This window comes from Meleagris gallopavo, chromosome 20 (genome assembly GCF_000146605.3).
Source record: "Meleagris gallopavo isolate NT-WF06-2002-E0010 breed Aviagen turkey brand Nicholas breeding stock chromosome 20, Turkey_5.1, whole genome shotgun sequence".
Classification (NCBI taxonomy): domain Eukaryota; kingdom Metazoa; phylum Chordata; class Aves; order Galliformes; family Phasianidae; genus Meleagris; species Meleagris gallopavo.
This window is the reverse complement of record NC_015030.2, coordinates 8,071,117-8,092,275: the sequence shown is the minus strand read 5'-3', so window position 1 is coordinate 8,092,275 and position 21,159 is coordinate 8,071,117. Positions and strand designations below refer to the sequence as shown.

Below are 21,159 nucleotides of genomic sequence, written 5' to 3'. Positions count from 1 at the left end.
CAGATTCATAGACAGAAGTGCTGTGATCAACTCATTCCTTTTACTTATGAAAGCACAGTTATTTGTCATAATTATTCATTTCTTGTTTGTTATTTGTTGTAATTACTCAAATCGATATTTGCCAAAATGCTAGGCATCTAAATGAAAGGCTCCACATTAAAAAATATTACGTCAACATAAAACATCTGATAAAAATAAGGAACACATTTGCTAAGTAGATGATTTTTTGTGCGTCTCTGCCTTTAGACAGTAGAAGATCAAATCTGAAATACAATCACTGCTGGAGAGCGAGGGCCGCTGTCAAAACCTGACTAATAGATAACGAGAACAACAGGAATACTCATGCTCACGTTAATTTGCTCTTGGTCTCTGTTTCCTTTGGAAAAGGATATTTCCACTTGGTAATGTGTCCGACCTCCCCAGACATGAATGTCAAGTATCGCAGAGTTTCTATCCCCACATTTGTGTGCATAACTTTCCGTAATCCTTCACGTTGCCAGATGTAAAAAGCTACCACAGGAGAAGCGTAATTCTGAATCCACAGCACGTCCCCAGACTCACTGTCTACAGTCACCACCAGTCCATCTCCATTAGACACAAAGTGGGACATTTCTACAATATACAAATGTATAGGAGATTATCTGGATTGCTGCTTACATGCAATTTCAGTAATACATATTAACAAGCCTCACACAACTGTGGAGTTCACTGTATCTTACTTGGAAATGACAAGCTGTCAAAGTTAAATGATAAAAGCTTGGTTCAGTCAGACAGCAGGAAAACTACATTTAGCTCACCTCTTCAGCATGTACATCAGCAAGTCTGGTAGGCCTCACCACTAAACCTACAGATTAACTAACACCCAGATCACGTCTTCAGCATATGCTGAAAGGGGAGCTTTCATGGGTGAGAAGTGACTGAGAAGTCTCTTGCTGAATGACTGAAAGCTCTGCCATCCTTCGTTCTGTGTCAGGATTCTGAAGACAACCCTGCAGAGCTGCTCTATGACTGTGAGAGCAAACAGGCAGTCCTTGCAGACTCCATTTTGATTAACCTCGAAGTAAACTCAACTGTGGAAGATACAGTTCTGTAAGTGTCCCACACTCTGGGCAAAAACAGCAGAGTTGTTCCAGTGGTTGTGCATCGCAGTTCAGGTTTGCTTCCTCTCATGCCATTTTACACTGCATTTTAAGAGTCATATCTTCAAAGCCTGTACCTTCTAGGTTGCGTTGACCTGAAACTAACAGGCTTGAGACATTAAGCCAAAGGCTAAAAACTGATAGATATCAATTTCAAAATTTAGTCAACTTATTCATTATAGAAAAAAAAAAGAATATATTTGCCTATACACATTGCCCATGGCCAATATCTGAAAAAGAAAAAAGACTGCAATTAAATTCTTACTATATTTTACGTCTTCATCAGGCAGAGTAGCTGCATAATCAAAGTAGGTGGCATTCCATCTCAGCTCCTTCTTCTTGGTGTCATACATTGTGATTGTATACTCTGTTAAAAAATACACAGTCTGTGAAGCAAAAAAGCCTATGGAGTATAGAAGCAATCACTACAAATGCAAGACACAGCTCAGAACACCACACGCTTACTGTGCTCTGCATTTCATTTTCCCCATGCTCCTAATAAAGAACCATTTCATAGTGGCTGAAGACAACGCCCGATCCACGCACACACTCACGTCAGTCTAAAGTTATAAATGATATATAGTCTAAAATTATAATTTACAGACGTTATTTCAAGACATAAACTTGAAAACATGATCACAAGGTCATTTGTTATCATTCTAATAGTAAAAAATTGCAACAAAAACAACAAGGAAAAATTCTAAGCTGCAGAAAAAAGCTGCATCTGACCTGTTCTCCCAAGATACAGCAGGGATGTTGATGGACAAAGACTTTCTGCGAATGAAGAAGTCAAGGTTTGCTGTTTCTCCCCAGTCATGAGGTCAATCACATACCAAATATCTTGCTTTTTGCCTGAAATCATAATTTAAGCATTACTATTCAGTTGGAAAATTGCACTTCTGTTAAGTTTTTCATTCTTTTTTCTTTAAGAGGCTCATGAGCTCAGCATGAATGAGCATTTTAAATAAAATGGTGTCTTTCAGTCAGGCTTAAGTTCAGCTTTTAGCGCTGATGGCCAATTCCAAATACTGACATCAACAACTAAATCCAGCATTCAGAAAGGTAAGTACAACTGGCTATAGAATTCCTAAGATAATTCTCAGTGCAGAAAACCCTCTGAGCTGACAGAGGACACTGAGCTGCTATGGTGGCAAGGCAGAGGAAAGAAATGATGAGGGACCACATGTTCCAAAATGATCAAGGACTGCAATCCTATTAAGACTACACAAGAGCCACAACCACGACTAGATATTCAACTTTAACATAGATGTGTCTAGCTTAGAAGCTCAGATGGACATTTTTCACTTTTAATGGAGCAACATAAAGAGGAGAGCCAGAAGTAGGCACTGGATCTTCAAATTAAAAAACAATACTAAGTTCATCCTGATCCTTCACATATCTACTGCTGTCATAAACTGTCCTTCCTCCTCCCTTCCTCATACCAAATCCACCTGCAATTAGACAAAGTCAGACACAAAATTGTTATTATAGATAAGTGACCTGACTGTATCTTGGAGAGCGGAATGTGTCCAACCCTGTTGCAATAAGATTTCTAATCACTGTACTATAAACAATCAATAACATTTGTAAACATAAGATTCTAAGCAGAAATCACTTTTTGTTGTGAGAGCACCTACAGAAGTGAGAAAAACAAACAAAAAAACCCAACCATATAAGCTGCTCACTGCTCAGAACAGCTATTCTCTCTCTCAGGAAAAGTTGTTTTTTCAATTTTCAGCAATTCAATTTATATTAAATCTATTTTCTGTCATCAGAAACATTTGTGAAAAACTACAATTAATACCCAGAGTAAAACATTTCCATGTAGTCTGCCTGGGACTTTATGGTTGCTGAATGTGTTTCAATTTTAAAAAAGCTTTATCTTGAGCTCACCCATGTAAAGGATCCCATCTGAACTGCGGCAGGGAGATGCCTGCACTAACTCTGGGATGGTAAATGGAAGTTTCTGGGGAAAAGAAAAACAGTAAAAGCTTATTTACATTGCTGTGATAAGTCTTTGCTCTTGTTCATAGAAAAGAGTAGCCAGAAAACTTTGGAAATCTCAAATGACAGTTTTTAATTACTTGCTTGTATTATTGCAGTGATATTCCAAAAGTTCAGGTCAAGGCCCTCCTCTAAAAACTCAGAACAGCCAGAGGCCTGGCTCAGTGAGCTTATGGCAGGAGAAATGCATGTGGAAGAGACCACCTGCAGCAGAGGGATTTGGAGGCAAAGACTCTTTTTAAGGGCTACCATCAGCACTTAGCAGCTGTCTAGCTTTCAGCACACTATGCTTAATTGCCTCACATGTAAGGGGTATGAGATGTTTCTCTTACAGTAACAATTATAAAGGCTAGATAACTTCATACAGGTGAAACTGTTGTCTGGTGAAGCAGTAATCTCTGACCAGAGAGGTCCTGAAATGCTGCCAAGGCTGCACTACAGTTAGAAGATGGGTGAAGGTTCTTATTAAGCGTTAACAGACTTTTATAAGGATGAGGCTAGAAGAGTAATGAACAAGGTTACAAGAGTAATGGACAAGCTACACTAATAACAAAGATCAGTCCTTTTTCACTTGTGAAACTTATAATAACAGTGATTCCAAATAGAAATTTGATTACTTCAGTTCAAGAAGGGAGATTAACAGAACAAAGGAAACTTTGTTAAGATGCTTCCTGGATTTGCCCAGGAAAAAAATCAGAGCTCATTCTGCAAGTTATGATTTGGCTGTACTATAGAGAACAAGAGTGGTAAGTAAATACTAAAGTATTTAAGAATATTAAAATTCTTAAAGGAAATTGTATCAGCCTCCAGAGAAAGGAAAACTCTGGAAATCCAAACACTTTATGAGTTTCATCACAAGAATTAAAAATAAAAGCCCAAGGTTTGCTAACATCTGTGTGTTACACAGATTGGTGAGTGTCTGAAAGGGTCAGCATTTTTGTCTGCTTATTAAAACTAAGACATCTTCTGTCTTAGTCTTCTGTCTTAGTTTTCTGTCAGCAAAGAACATACATTAATCCTATCTGCTGGATGGTTCTAGAAAATTAAGTATTGAGGTGAAAGAGTTGTACCTAGTTTGTATTATTGTGGGCACACCTTTCCCATCTGGCTGTAAAGAGATGGTATGTTATTTGGATAATACCACAGAAATGTAAATTGTCACCATCATTGTTAGCAAGTTTCAATAAAACAGGACGAGTGGACAAAACAAATATGTCTGCTGTTGGTATTTCCAATGACAGTGATGTCCTGATGGTCACAAGGAAGGTGGGAACATTCCATTCTTAGAAAGTACGTTACTGCTCTGCAAAAGCAATAGCAAACGAACACGAGAGTATGATCAGTCTAAAAACTTGCACATATGGCAGATGTTTGGTTTTGCTGTGATCCAGGTTTTCAAAAAGACTGGCACAAGCCCACTGAACAATACAAAACCAGCACTGTTGAGAAAGCAGAAAGTTCCTTCAGAGACTGATGGTTTGTGTGAGTCTGATTGGGGCACTTGTCTGAAAACGGTGAGAGAATCTCCAAAGGAAACTTACAGTCAGGCCTTCGTTATTCTTGCCACCAAGCGTGTACAAACTGCCATCGTTTGGGTCTGGAAGAAATGCTGGCCTAGGATTTAAGCAGCAATTAAAAACGATTAAAAAAAGAAGTGCTGTGCTTCTCAGAGAACAGGAAAGCAACTATGGTCAGTACCAGCTTTCCAGAGAAGTTCATCTAACTCCTTCTAACACCGTATGTTTTGATTTTGTATTACCTAATCAAACAAAACCAGGGAGCATAATGGATAAGGAACAGCTGTCAGAACTCAGTAACTTGAAGAGGGAAACGAAAGTCCTCACCCAAACAGCAAAAAAAAAAAAACCAAAAAATAAATTAAAAAAAAACAACCCAAAAGAGCCAAACTCAAAAACAAAACCACACACACACAAAAAGGATTTTACCACACACTACAGAGACATAAAATTAAAGCCTCAAATTTCTAGCGAAATGTGATGGCTGTGCTGGAGGAATGACTGGAGCAGCAGTGTGAGGGTTTCATCTGAAGATTCTGGTAGCAGCTGTAGTTTGGTTTTCCAGTGCTTCACTATTTTTAGTCTTTTATTTGGAGAGATTAAGCACAAAACCCAGAGATCACTCACTGACTGTCTCTATCACTTTCAAAGCTGCTCAGTTAAGACTCTGGCAGTGATCACACGTAATTGCTAAACCTGATCAAAGACTTGAGAGAGAAAAATCTGCAGACAGGAGGTTTCATCTTAGTGTTATGAGCCCTGTATGTTGCTAATTACATTCTTTCAGTATCAGCACTTTAAACAACTTAAAGTTCACATGCACAAGGTATGACACCTTCCAAGAACACACGATTTTGTTTCACAATAAACCCAATCTCAACATGCCAGTGAAAAGCAAATAAGCAATAAATGATAGAAAAGAAACAGACTTACTCTTCCACATGTATTGGCACCTGCAGTACAGGATCTGCATAAACAGAAGAAAGAAAAATCGTGATACTGCCTATTTGGTCCCTTCAACTCTGCTCCTTTTCGAATGGCTGATGCACTGGGTTAGCAAGGAGCCATCCCAGCAGCCTCAGTGAGCCCTGTCTGATTGTAACCACATTTGTAAAATGGGAAAGTGCACAGCATCTGAGAAGTGCTTACAGCTTCTGAAGTTCTTTGCTTACTTTTATCCACACCACTCCCCAGCTACTGATGGAAGGAAACTTAGATGAGACAGCAGTTCTCTACCGTACCTTGAGTTTTCTTATTTCACTCCTGGACAGAGCACACAGTCTGTTAGAACTGCTTGCATACATGCTCATGAGAGCTCTTGCTGTCAGCAACGTGTGATTTCTGGGCACTGGTTGCCCAGGAGGCAGCTCACCATAATTTGCAGCAACTGCTGTCATTACACAGCCTTCAGCAACCTATTTTACTTAAACTAAAGTTAGCAGAGAGGCTGTGCATACTTTGCAGTCCCTCCCTACATCCCAACCAATCCCCTCTGATGCTGGAGGGCACACACCTCAGCAGTACATGTGGACTTTGGGACATTTCCCATACACTGGGCCCCAAAAGAGGCAGAAGAAACAGCCTACTCACATCAGTTGGTACCCAAGCCTCATCCATATGGCAGCAAAAAGCTGAAACAATCCAGCTGATACCGTCACCAACCCCAGGCCCTGATATCTATTCACACAACCTATCTTGAACAATTTTTCTTTCAATAATGAATTATTACTGCTATCACTGTTTATTGATGTAAGATGGGAATGATATGCAAGTGTACAGCTCCAAATCACACCAAGAAATCCACTTAATTTATTGAAAACAGAAGCTAACATCAAAAGTCCTTACAAACAACTAACAACATTCAGACAGAGAAGCTGAGGGGTTTATCATCCTGTACCTACCCCTACAGATCACACTACTCCACTGATCTACATCAAGCAATTCATTACTAGCCCTTGCAGGAAGAAACTGGTTTCAGGGTATGCTGGAGGATCCAGACTTACAGCTGATCATATGCCAATTATTTCTCTGTGTTTGCTTCAAGCATTCCACAAGCTTTAGGATATCTAATGCAATGCAAATGGTGACTTGCATCATCTCTCCTCTACTAAAGAAATGCAAGAAAGAAAAAGCATTAGATGACCATTACATAAAGGGGCTCAGCTCTGCAGATAAGCCCAGGTCGAAGTGCTCAAAGCAAGTACTCATGAGTCCAGCTGAAATGAGCTGAAGTGAGAAAGACACGTTAACGACCACAGGGTAGGGGTTTCCTAACCATAAGTGCTTCATGGGAAGTTAAATCCTCTGCTTCCTGAAGAAATAGCACCATACATCAGCAGAAAATGGCACCCGCCTCGGTTAAGGTAAGATTTAATGCCAGTGCTACAGATGCTGAAAAAGGTAAAAAGCCAAATAAACTTTTCAAGTCTCTCGATGAACTGATTACACAGAGAATGTCTCACTTGGAAAAAATAAACCACTGCCTGTGGTGAGGGTGACAACAACAGTCGTCACCAACTGTGCCTCCGCAACTTGGCCCTATCTGTGAGCATCTCCTCCAGCGATACTCGCGATAACAAAGCTGCACAACTTGTTTTTGAAGTGATAAGTGACTATGTATGCATTCTGCAAGTACAGTAATGCAGGTTGTTTTATACATTGCCCTCTAGTCAGCCTAGGCGAAGCAAAAGAAGATAGCTTATTGTCCAAAACTCTCCTTGAAACTTGTATTTTTAATAAAAAGGACAGCCTATTCTCTGAATTACAGATATGTCAAGTTGTTACATGAAATATCGGTACAAATCTTATAGTAGCTGAATGAGGCTCCACATTCTCTAATTGTGTTGTTGCTGATACAACACAATACGTACTGTACAGCAGAAGAGGACAGACTGCAATCTCCCCAAGCACAGCAGCATTTCAGCTTTTTCAGATAAGGCTCAGGGAATCCCCAACAAGCACAGGAAATACCAGAAAGCAGATCAGGCCCTCTCACAGCCGATCCTGGTTAACATTTGCAGGAGAACCTGGTTACTCATGCTTTCCTGTCACTCTCTCCTTGCACTCAAAATACAGAGAATGAAAAGCACGGCATCTTTGGACTTAAACCACATCATTTCCTAGGAGTGGGCAATCCATTCCACAGGAGCACTGACCCAGCCTGCTCCAACCACCTCAAAGAAGTTCTACAACTTTATTGATTCTCTTGAACTTGTAGCACTACAAAAGAATGCACACACATACATGCAAAACTGCACTGAGCTTTTTAATTCAACTTTCTGTTTCTGGAAGCTGTTGGAAAATTGTCAGTCATAACAATTTCACCAATAAATGTATTCTATGTGATCATAAAAGAAATCCACAAATGTCTTCTCAGCTTCTGCAGCGAGCTTCCCCAAAACACTCCTGTGTATCAGAATATATGAAATAAAGGCTTCCAAGCTGCTCAGTGAGTGCCCATACAGAAGCATCACGCTCACTTTAGTCCTTACACTTTTCTTCTCTAGTATCATGTCTTCAATATCAAGAATGATGCTTCATCAGAAGTGGAATAAAATTGAAATCTTCCTTTCTGTGTTCTCAGTAACTGAAATTGGATATAGCAGCAAGGATAAAGTAGTAGATAGAAGAGATTAAGTTGTTGCTATGAAGCAGCAGAACAATTCTGCAGTATTTACTGGCACAGGAGCCAGAACACTGGCGACTCTTGTGTCTTCCTGCAACATTTAAGTGCTGTATATGAACTGCTGGAAAGCATTTTGTATCCAAGCACGCAGTCCTGATTCATTTCCACTGAAGGGACAATTTGCAATGAATGAACACAGATGGAAGAAGTTTTTTTTCTAAAGTTACAGAAATTTTCACTACTGGCACTTTCCACCTGGAAAGGTTCACTGGAAAGATACCTCCCTACAGCCCCAGCTACGGGGGTGATGTAGATTTTCTCACTTTCTTCACACTTACATTATCTTGAACTCGGGGTGTGGGCCTACAAAGACACTGAAGAGTTCATGTCTGTCCCCGTGTTCACCTTCACGTGGTCTGGGACATATTCCACTTTTATTTCAAAGTTTGTTTTGAAATAAGAATTCACTGAGAGATAAAAGAAACCTGTGGATTTAATTTACTTTTTTGTCAGTTCCTGCAATAGCTTTCATCCACCTGAATACCAACTAGTGAAAAGCCACAGTGAATCATCTTAGAACTGAGGTCATCTTCTGCTCCACACTGACTCAAATGGAAGACACTCTTGCAGAACTCAGAGGCCTTCTTTTCTCTTCAGCAGCTCAGCAATCAAGAGTTAACATGCTGAGACTGGAATCACATACCCTGCTTTCCAAATCTCCCTCAACAACTGCACCCTGTAATTAAGTAAGTCATTCTAATAGGCCTGATCTGTTCCAATACCAACAAATGATAACAACCACTGAACAAGGCGGCAAGTATTCAACATCAGAACAAAAACTTCACAGAGAAAATGTGATAAAACTGATTAAATCCATCTGCCCCTCCCTACAGTTCCACTCCCTGTACAAGAGGAAAATCAAATTTATTGCAATATCCTACATAAATTATTTGGCACAACTTACCGAAAAGCTTTCTGTTTCCCAACAAAAAGTCATCAAAATCAAAATGAAGTATGGAACCATGAGTTAGCAAGCAAGACAGCATCCTGCACATATCCCAGTGCTTGATGAAGGACTGACATTTCTATAGATACTTCCACGGTTTTCCAATTGTTTTTTCCTGCAGACTCCACTAAGGCAGAGTATGTGAACCACTCTGGCATTAACATCCTACCAACACACACTAGGTTTGGCATTTAGACCTGGTAATGCACATATGTGTAAACAAACACATGCATTTGTGAAATTATTGCCATGGAGTACTCCTCAGCAAATTAATTTAGCAGATTAGCACCTCCCAAGCACAGGAAGTTCAAGGGCATGCGAAGAATAAAAGCACTGTTAAGATGGCTGGTACCTTCTTCTGCATCATTATGAAACTACAATGTCATTATTCGTTAAGAATTGAAAAGCTTCGATTTTAACTTGGTAATAACTTGGACTGAAAAAAAAAATTAAAAAGATTGATTCTAAATTGTAAAGATTTATTCTAGAGCTCTAAGACGGTGTTCAAAAGCAAAGCAGTTACTGAAAACTTGTTAGTGTAATTTATGTCAGAGACATTTTGGCAATCACTGGGCTCAGCTATACTCCACTGAACTGAACATTCTGATCTGGGCAAGTAGATGTCCCTACAGAATCGTGCTTGTATTATGACCAGAAATTATTTGTGCCTATATTACTCACTTGCAATTCTAACCATATTTTGCATACATATATGGAAAAAAGCCATAGATACAATTTTGGAAACCGCAACATGAAACAATGGCCCTTTGACTTTGTTCCATATTTCACCAACGTGATTAAGTCAAAATCTGCCCCTCAATCAAGTCAAGAACAAGTCTTTTTTAATGCACAAGACAGAGCTGCACATTTTCATCACTCTAACATGCCTCTAGATAGAACATGCAAAACCAATAACTGAAAAAGGAGAAGTGGAAGATTCTGAAATAGCAAGTGAGTAAACTCCTGCCCCACTGGAATGAGCTGGAGGAAACGATTTCCTGACCTGAGGCCCTTCCATAGCATTTGGGCTAACGGGCCAATTTAAAATCGTGTCATCTTCGCTTGCTGTTGCAATTACAGAAAATGAGGTTAGAGATAGTAACCCACCATCCTCTGAAATGTGAGAGAAAGAGAACTGTTCTACAATCGTTTTGACAGTCATTATTAGTCAGCAGTCACGCACAAAGTACTTCTTCCCAGCTGGGAATAACCACTTTTAGTAGAGAGGACCTGCAGATCTCAGAGCAGTCCTTTAAAATTTACATATTGGATATCATTAACAGATAAAGTTTTTATATCTCTGTCTTACTGTGACCAGTCCACTGTTGTCAATAAGTTGTAAGTGAGGTATCACCAATAAAAACCTTTTAAATCAACTTTTGTTGCCCACAGATTTTCTTGATTGCTAAAGATAACTGCAGTTCATAATAAGATTTCTGCAGGCTTTAAATCTAGACCCAAATCTGTATGTACTTCATGCTCTTCCTTGAACCAGTCCCTAGAGAAAAAGCTTCTAAGAAGCAGGTAACTGAAGAGTTCAGAAAGACACGTTTGTGATTGACAGAAGAGAAATATTTGGACTGAGAGTACAGTTTGAAATATTACATACTTTGAACATCATAGTTCAATATTCTGCTCATTAACTTAAACTCTGGAGTTAACGAAGTACAGAAGTACAAAGAGTAGCACAGGATGATTTTTAAGAAGACACAAAAGAAAAGTACAGACTTAAAATTACATTCTTCAAACTCCCACTGATACCAGGACTGTAAATGAAATCTGACCTGAAGAAAGAAAACATTCTCCAGCTCCATCCCACAGCTCAGGGAATGAGTTGGTTACACAGCCACCAAAGCCCTGACAGCTGACAGACGCACGACCCACAGAAGCCAACAGGAAATGAAGGCATTAATACCTGTACCCTCAGCAAACAAGTCAACAACCTCCCTATATAGCACTGCAAGGAATACAGCTGTATTTCTGAACTACTAACTGAATCCATTTTTGCCTGCATTATGGGGAGCACAAGCATTCAGACTGCCCTTCTTGGCAGCACTACACAAAGGCAGGAAACCCAAACACATTATTGTGCTGATAACCAGTGGTTCATTTGCTCTGCATACCTAAGATAAGTTCCAGCCTTACATTAAAAGAAACCATACATGGCAAGATCGTCATGTTTGTTTAAGCACTGTCTGATAAAGAGCACCACCTTGGTTTTTCTCCCAATCAAAACAAAATGCATATGAATTGCCCTTTGTTAAATACCGCTGCTAAGTGTGCTGATAAAAACCTCTTCCTGACAAATGCCTCCGCAGCACCGCAGGTGACCTCCACAACTTCTCTGCACACGTGAAATGCACAGCACATGGCTCACTGACAGCCGGGTACAGCAGCACCTGCAAGAACACGGCCTGCAGTGCATGCCTCTTCCCCTCCCTTAATTCCATACAACAATACACTCCTACTGCTGGCAGAGAGAGTGCACAAAGGCTGTGTGCATACATTAACACTGTGTGCATACATTAACACGGAATTCTGCACTGTTACATTTCTCTAGGGATTTAACACCACAAGATGTACGGACTGTGATGAAGCATCCTAACACACCTTATGTAGGCAGCACATAAGAACTTAACACAGTGACAGAGAGAAGACGCAGTCCTATAAAACTAGATTATCCAGTCTTGCCATTCTACTGTATGAAGAATAGTCTTGCAACACTTCAAAGAAAAAATTTCCTTGAGCAACAGACTTTGATCGATGTCCTTCTCATTACAAAAGTGCCTTTATTTCTTCCTCAAAAAATCTCCTGCCGCTTCCTAAGCCTGTCTGCCAAAAAAAAATGCTGCTTACAACATCCTTCTGATTTAGGACAATGCACTGTACATCCAATCCAGAAGTAAGAGCCAGCTAATGCTTCTGTTAACACCACAATAGCCTATACAGCAACAATAAAGGAGGAGGAAAGGTCTAAATTTAAAAGGGGAGACAGCAGGGAGAAAATATAATCACATCCAGCGCAACAAAGACTCTTTAAGAAAGAACGTGCTTACTCCTTTTTACCTCCAGAATAGCTACAAAACCACTTTTTGCTCCTTAGTGAAATTAACTTTTTGTCTAGCCACATTGTATCTAGATACCGATGGTCTCAGAACTAAGAATAATTGGTTTGTACTGCATACATCTGATATGCACGATTCATTTCACACCATTTCAGCTCACCTGCTAAACTGACATGAGGTTCATCAGGTCAGAGCTATGCAGTCACTGTGATTCCTTTCCACCTGACCTGCTTTCTCATTTATTTCCAGACATGAAGAGAAAGTTCTGCTATCATTTCTACTAAATGTAATCAGATTCCCACTAAAACAAGTTTGTATTAAATACTGAATTTGTCACAGAGACAAAAAGAGCTCTCTACAAAGTAACTGAAATTACAAAATCACCTCCAGTCTCTGAGCAATGTTAAATTCCTGTACCCAGTGCAGCTCTTTTATGTAAAAATCTGTGCTGCTTCTAGACAAAAAGATGTGATGTGTGTACCCTATCCACTGCATGCTGGAGATCTGAGATCTGAGGGATCCTCTGCCAACAGTCCCACCAGATGACACTCCCATTCGACATTTGCTCTCTTCTATGCATTCTTACATGGCATTCAACCCTCATAGAACGTGATACCTACTTGGTCAGTTATAGCACTACAACTAAAATGTTCTGGGGAAAACAACAACAACAACAAAACCATATGCAAAAAAACCCACAAATGTGGAAAAAGACCTGCAAGTGAAAATACAAAGCTCAACATGACTTCAGAAACACCAGCTTCATTCAGAGTCTGGAGAAAGAGCAAGAGTAAAAAAAAAAAAAAAGAGAAAACAAACAAACAAATAAAAAGTATTTACCAGGCTCTACAACAGTTTGAGTTGTCAATTGCTAGTACTGAAAAGAGAGAGCACCAGGACATCTCCTCACCTTCTTTTAAAGTCCACTTGATCGCTCCCGTCCGCTTGCTGACAGCATGCAAACTTCCATCAAGAGTTGAAACAAACAAGAGTGTTTCAGGCACAGTTACTGAGCTGGTGTTCTAGAAAAGAAAAACCCATACACTGAATGTCACTGCTTACTACAGTTTTTTAGTACTGCTTTGTCAGACAGTAAATTATGCAGAACATCATCTTTATTTTTCATCACAGACTGGACAATCATGTCCTTCTGAATTCAGTGATTTATTTTTTTTGTGATCACCACAGGACTGCTAACTGCACTAAGCTCCCCCAGACAAATGTGCAGTGAGTAACCTGTCCCCGACTCCATATTCATTCGATATCAGAGTCTTCTTGCACTAGGCTGTGGAGAAAACAGAGATAGGGCCAACTTAGGAAACAAACAGAAGCGAAGCCCACGTGAGAAGAGACCCAGGGTAAGGAACTCCAAAGCAGCGCAGAGAATGCAAGTGTTAAAGTCACAACCATGCTACCACAAAGCTAACAGAACATACTTTTGCCAAGATTTAGTCCCCAGAAGATAAAAAAAAAACGTTGTCTGGGTAAAAGGTGGATAGGAAACAACAAGACTGCCCTGCAGGGCTGGCAGAGCCGAGGGACGAGCTGGAGCTGCATGACCAGCTCTGAGCAAGGACGAAGCACTTAGGATTGAAGCAGCATAAAGGTAGGAGAAGTAAGGGCTCCTCAATGTGTTACTGCGTCTCAAGTCTCCAATTACTGCATTTCTGCCCCAAAGAGCATTAAGCAAATCCAAATCTACAATCACATCCATAGGCCCTATAGGACTCAGGCCTTAACCTGGCGTTCTGATCACTGCCACTGGGGAAATGCCACTCCATTCTTCACGCTGAGGCACAGTGCTGTCAGGTGCCTGCTGTTATTTCTACAACACAAGCAGCTTTTGAGCCTGGACACTGCGTGTGATTTTATTAAAAGGACATCACCCCAACACTAAGGGCTCAGAACTATGAAGCTGTTGCAGGATCAGTGAGGATAACTCCAAGGTGTTTCAGTACACAAAACAGAAGAAAAAAAAAACCCCACATTAATCGCATGTTTGCTTTTCCTGCCTAAAGATGATCTTACACACCCTAAGGTCAACCCACTCCCATTTACCGAGTCCCAGGTTATTGCTCAAATAAGCAGTAATTTGTGCACTGCATCTGCACTGCTCATCTGTGTGCCACCTGCCACCACTAGAAAGTTTCACTGTTAAATATAACTCTTAACCCACCTTAGCTCATGAAACGAAAGTGTACGCATTTTACATAACCAGCAATATCTTAAATGACTTGATTTTTTAAAAATAATTACCTGTCATGCTAGAATTATTGCAAAGAAAATGCAATTAAGATTCCTGGGTATTGGAGTAACAGCTCTTTGGAAAACTGCAGCTAAAGCATCAGACTGAGGGAAAGCACAGAACTAAAAGAATCACTTACAAACATTACACACGGTTCTTCCCAGCCACAACAAAATGGTTGGAGTTGACAACTGTAAAACACACAGGGCAGAAAGAAAGAAGGCACAAATGCTGAATACCTTCCTAGAAACGTTCACATTCATTCCCAATCATTCTGGTTTCAAGCAATTAATGAAGAGCAGAATTTCCAACACGTGCTGATAAAAGCATCGTGATGAAAATCAGAAGGAATGGACTGTATTCAAAATTAATATGGAATCAGCTATTGTGCAGTAACATTCTGTACTTATGTATTAATTTGCAGCTGAAGATCGCAGCATATTTTACTAAAAACCCCAAACAATCCTAGTTAGCAGTGACTGACGACAGACAAGGAATTCCTTCATCCTATTCCCAAGAATGTTGAAAAGCTGGCTTACTTTTAAACTCACACATGGTTTAGATAAGATGTAACACACGTTTAATTTCTTCCGTTGACCGAGAGGCCGAAAGCAAGAAATGGAACAACAGCCACAGTTGTGCAAAGCTGCCTGCTTACAAAATGGGAACTGAACAAAACGTGAACCAAAGCCACTGAATGAATATTCCAGCTCTGCTTTAACAACTTGCACAAATTGGCCCATCAGGTTAATTGCAGCTAATTAACCACCATCCACAGCAGCCAGATGTTGCCCAATGCCAGACAGAAGGCAGCTAGTTAAAATGCTCACTACATATCTGCATGAGTGCAAGCAAGAAATCACAATGAAATGTAAGATTTGGGAGAAAAAAATGCATGCAGCTTTTTACTCAGGTCACTGGCAAAGCACACTGCACCTTCCTCATTCCAAACAAATGCCTATTTTCACTGCAGAGGTACCTGCAAAACATGTGCTCTCTGCACAAGTCTCTTTATCTTACAGAATCAGTATATTCTCAGCATTTTCACTTCCTTTCTTCTATAGAAAACTGAATACAAGTGTGCATCATCTTCACAACTAAACGCATCTGTAGAACAAAGATCCTAATGAGTGGAGTTAGATACCAAATCTAGTTCATATGCAGTGTATGGCGTGCTACTGGCTGCAGCTCCATAGTCCTAATATTCAACATGGGAGCATCTGAATTGCTGTTTGTGCTGGAACCAAGGTTATAAAGATAATGGAACTAAACGTGAGCTCTCAAACTCCCATCAAAACACCAGTAATCAATACTGTCGTCCAGATGACTGACGTTTGAAAAGACTGCTGGTACTGGGGATCCAGGGCAATGCCCTCGATCTGCAGAGCGCATTCTGCAGGCACAGGAATCCCCTCCAGCACATCAACACACTGACCAATGCAGCCAAGCACAGCCAGAAGCTCTCTCTGCCAGTTTCAGATGAACACCTGAGTGCTGCCCACTACAGAGCCGCACAGCAACCTTCCAGGTATGACTGAGATCTGAGATCACGGCTTTTTTTGGTCTTTTCAGTGCAATATCGCTGATCTGTTCTGTCAAATATCTCCAGTAGGCACCTGAGAAAGACTTATGAAACCAGTATAATAGAACGGAAACAAGGCTTTATTCACACGAGTGGCATAAAACAAAACTCAAAAATGAACAGGCAATTACCTGTATTTCACTTGGGAATAAAAGCAGGCTCTTCTTTTATCAGACTGCAGTACCGAGGTTGCAAATACAGAATGGACTTTATTTTTAGCACAAAGCTTTGCAATTGATTGATTAATGGATTAATTGAAGTCTGGACTTAGCACCATTACAAAAAACAACAAAAATTACAAAAATGTGCAGGTAAAAAGCCAAACCAACTGTCATTTTTGTGTGAACCATTTCAAACCAAAACCAAAAAACCCATAATAATCTCAGTCCTGGGAGAGACTTTACAAATACCCGTGTGCAGACATTGTGACGTGGTGCTCCCTGCGGATGGGGTCTAACTTGGGATGCAGTGTAAATCCTTGAGAGCAATGACTTTACATTGCTATTTTACACTGAGGAGATACAGCTCAATGCAAGAAGAACATGGCAGGCTGTGAGTTTGCTGAGCAAAAAGAGCTCAACTTCATGGGCAGAGAACACAAAGCAGAAAGAAAACCTCTTTTGGCTCTTCTGTGTGAAACCGTACCGAGGAGCCTCTCTGGCATTCAGTGAGTTCCAGTGCTCTGACATTCCGTATTCATAAAAATCTTCCACCACAGCAGTGACATCAGGAGAAGGACTTACAGGATCTTCAGACTATTTGCGGACTGCTTTTGAATGATTTTTTAAAATAAATTAATTCAGAACACATTTCTAATAACAGTTATGTGCTCACTGAGTTAAACTTTGACAAATGTTCTAAAGCACTGTTTGCTAAGAATCTGTAAGAGCCTGAAGCACGGGACTGACGAGGGCATTTACCGACAGCTACCAGCTGACTATAGGAAGGATCTTCTCCTCTCTCCAAACCTACCACATCTTCAGATAAAATGGTGGTTTAGAAATCAAAGTAACAAAATGACTCCAAACAATGACCCAAGAGTGAAACGAAGGACAGCAAAAGCTGCAGAACAAGTTTGGCTGTGTTTGTAGGCCTGTGGTACAGTTCAGTGTCAGAGATGGTATCTGAACTCACCGCAGCACTTCACATGTTCTCAAGGCTTAGCACAGCGGTGCCCTAATTTGTTTTATTGTGCGACAAGAAAACAGATCCCCACAGGAGTCATTTCTTCCATTAATTTATCTTCTTAAAAACAGCCCTTCTGAAATGCAGGTCACTGCGTTTGCACAACCTCCCCTGAAGTCTGTGGGTAAGAGCAGACAGAAGAGCAGGCTGCTGGGCTCCGGGAGGGGATCGCCGTGTAACCCAGAAATACGTCTGCTCTGGGGGGGATACCACAGGAGGTTGGTTGTCATGTACAAACACAGAACAGAAAAACACTCTGTATCAACAGTGGATGTCAAGCTCTACTTCTAACTCTGAGAACTGCCACTGATTTCACAGAAACAGTTCGGTGCTTGCCAGTAAACAAAGCAGGATGCTACGTGTTACCAGGTAGTATTGTTCTTTTCTGAGTCTTACAGGGAGAACATACACACCACCTGCAATTTGTCCGGTCTGATGGAAGGTTAAGGATGAATTACTTGCTACCCACCATTTCAATTCTACTAACTTCCTCATTAATGCCTGGCTTACCAAACAAAAGAGCTGACAAGATGTATACTCTCTCAAGAAAAAAATGCCTACATTCCTCAATACATAATTAGTTTAATATATATCAGTCAGTGTATTTGCATTTTCCTAAAAAGAATTACTAAGGAACAGCTTCAGCACAAACAGCACCAGACGCTCCCCTCTCCAAGATGAGGTCCAGACCAGATGCTACTGGAAGCACAGCAGACAAACCAGCATGGAGGCACAGTCAATCCCTTTTAAAGCTCAGCACGGCACACGCAATGGCCATATTCATCACTGTCAGCCCAAGAACCATCGGCCCTGGACAGCCACGCTGTGACAGCACTGCCAGCCTACGGGCTGCAGCTCACCAGGTGTAACAAACCACGCCAGGGAGAACCATCCTCTTCAGTGAACTGTCAGTTCAGGGAAGTTTTTCAGTTAAAGTAATAGTTAAAGTATGAAAGAAAGCTGCCAAAAAAGAAACTACAAGAGGAAATGGAGAACTATGGGATGTCCTTCCCAACTATCCTCCGACTCGATGGAACCTTGAGCGGTGCCCTGAGCTCCCAGCTCAGACCAGGATCAGTCTGTAAAAGCAAAGCTCAGTTCAGTTTCACAAGATGCTACCAATCAGAATGAGTAGAACAGGGCTATAAATACATGAATCTGTTACTTCAAGACAGAGCTGGCCATTGTAGTTTTAGGTGTGCAAGGTGAGTTTGTATTCCTCAACAACCTACCAACCAACCCCAGCATGCGAGTGGTTTTACTGAGCAACCAAGGAGACCTGCAATTCAGAACATACTAATGTTAATTAATTAACTCTTGAAGATGTCCTCAGTGAAATCTGTAGTCCTGCATAGATTTTCACACCTTTCAGCTAACTGGCCAAACGTCTGCTGAGATAAGAAACACATTAGAAGAAACAACACCTGGGTAAGGCTGGGGTTATTCCCATGTCGAGCACAGCCCCACGTGCTGCCTGTCTGCCCCACGTAACAGCACTGACACCAGCCCAGAGGCAGCAAGGCAGAGGCAGCACTGTGCTCTAAGTGACAGATTCATTTTGGAGAGTTTACTAGTTCTGATCAGCAGCAACTCCATGTTGGAAAAGGGGAGAAGTTTGGGATGTCTAGCTGCAATACAACCCATGAGGAAAGAGTGAATATTTCTATTATGATTACTCCATGGTTCAGAAATAAAAGTTTGTTGGGTTTTTTTTTCCAAATGACAGGGAGCAGTAAATCAGCAGTATATAATATTTATACTGACTACTTATTTACTAATGGCTCTACTGCACTTCTCACTGCTGCATCTGAGATGTCAGTCTTTTATAACATGTTCCCACGTATTGCCAGGGCAATTCCAAGAGCTGTTCAGTCTGTCATTTAAATAACAAGGGATGGGATTTCATACTGCAAGGAAAATACAGGGAAGAAAGCCCTTTAAGGAACATGTAAGTTAAAAGAAAGCGCTATTAAAGCCAGGATATAAAGCACATTGATCAAAGAAAATACGCAGCAGCAAACCATCATCTGTAGCCTTGAAAGAAATTAATAGAAAGCACGAGCTGCACAGATCTTTAGGCAGTCTCATGTTTTTCACGCTCCCTCAATACCAAGAATTGTATGCCAGCCTATTTAATGGGCATTTATCTCTCATGTGACATGAGCAGATCTTCTCAGTGAAATGTGTTAATTGTGAGTAACTGAGACTAGAATCAAGGAAATGAAAACTTATGAAGACAGAAATCGATCTCAGGCAGGGATGAAGGCGAGGACTCGTGCTGGCCGGGCTGTGGGCTGAGAAAGGAAACAGAAAAGGAGAACCCCAGATCAGATACCAGACTGAGGGACACGGGGAGGAGGGAAACTCACAGAACAGGAGTGGAGAGCTCTGCCTGGGCCCAAACCCAGGCTTTTGTAACTCTGCAAGTAAAAACTACACAGAACCTAGTTTTAATCTGTTGATTTTTAAATTTTTTTAGTTTTAAAATACTTTTTAGTACTCTTATTGAGTACGATTCTTAAAACTGTGGATTGCACGAGTGTTCCCCTTGCAAAATATTGTAATCTAGAACTATTAGAATTCTCCAATAACAATTTTAATGTCATTTTTGTTGACACTTTTTTTTTTCCAGTTTCTTGCTCAAGTAACAACTCTGTTACATAGCTCCATTATCCACGTGTGGTTATTTCTAAAGAATGGGAGTGGAGCTGCTACATCCTAAATGAAAAACAAAGCCTGCAGCTTTGCTTAACCAGAACTGTAACCCCATGCATTACACCTTTATGTTCAAGTAACAGTAAGCAAGGAACACACTGGAAGGAACACAGTGTAAAACTTGGCTGCACTCAGACACAATGGAAGCAATAAATGCCAGCCGGCCTTCCATACTGTTACCCAATCCTAAGAACTTAGGAAGTGAAACATCTTTCAGAACAGTACTATGGGACACCATCTGATTTTGCATGCAACAGACAGCACCCATTTTAAGGTACGCTGCTTCAAAACATTGCCTCCAGTAACCGATCTGCTCAGTGTTCCATTTACTTCGGGTTGGCTTCACTATGGGTCCTTCTCTTTCTGCTCCATGTAATATCTTCTAACTAAACTGGTTATTTCTTAAAACGTTCTGCATTGCAGCAGCTTTGTCTTCCACCTCTGAATTCTGAGCTGCAGCCTCCGTTGGACACCAACCAACCGTCTGCAAATTCAGCACACGTTGCTACCTTTGTTCTGGAAGGAGAACGATCAAAGTGTCCCAAACTGGGATTGGGCCGCATTCCCTCGGCGTTTGAACACGAGCACAGGTGGGCTCTGCTCATAAAGCAAACGAGGCCCTCCACCTGTGCAGTTACAGCAGTATCAATCAGAGCAACGAAGTGAACCCTCACAAGTTCCACTACCCACCTACAGAGCTTCGGCATGCAAAAGTTTACTCACCCTACTGTCAGCGGTAACTTTAAAGAAAATTAACCGCGTTTGGATATTTCGAGGGATGTTATGCGCCAGGCGTTCAGGTCCGCGCACAGAGCGCACAGCCGCACGGAGCGCTGACGGCCACCGCGGGCGAGGCGGGCACACGGCGCCGAGCTCAGTGCTTCCCGAAGGCGGCCAAGCTCGGACCCGTGGCAGCTCCGGCCAACTTTCGTCTCAGCCCGGCGGGTCACTCCGCCTCCCGCCCGGGACGGGGCCCGGTCCGCCCGAACGAGGCCTTCCCCGGCCGTCCCCGCAGCGGGCCGAGCTGCGCCCGCCCTCCCAAGCCCGGCATCAGCCCCAGCCCGCGCCGCGCTTAC

The 21,159-nt window shown here is 41.3% G+C and overlaps 1 protein-coding gene across 1 annotated transcript in view; it reads right to left on the bottom strand.

Annotated features, from left to right (window-relative positions):
* ERN1 (endoplasmic reticulum to nucleus signaling 1) overlaps window positions 1–21,159 on the bottom strand; it is a 32,237-nt gene that overhangs the window by 10,197 nt on the left and 881 nt on the right. The window contains exons 3-10 of the mRNA XM_031556386.1: window positions 20,807–21,015; window positions 13,267–13,378; window positions 5,594–5,627; window positions 4,685–4,757; window positions 3,033–3,105; window positions 1,869–1,991; window positions 1,405–1,506; window positions 351–612 (exon numbers count right to left, since the gene is read on the bottom strand). Of these exons, the coding sequence (XP_031412246.1) occupies window positions 351–612; window positions 1,405–1,506; window positions 1,869–1,991; window positions 3,033–3,105; window positions 4,685–4,757; window positions 5,594–5,627; window positions 13,267–13,378; window positions 20,807–21,015 (988 nt within the window). The remainder of the gene's footprint in view (window positions 1–350; window positions 613–1,404; window positions 1,507–1,868; window positions 1,992–3,032; window positions 3,106–4,684; window positions 4,758–5,593; window positions 5,628–13,266; window positions 13,379–20,806; window positions 21,016–21,159) is intronic.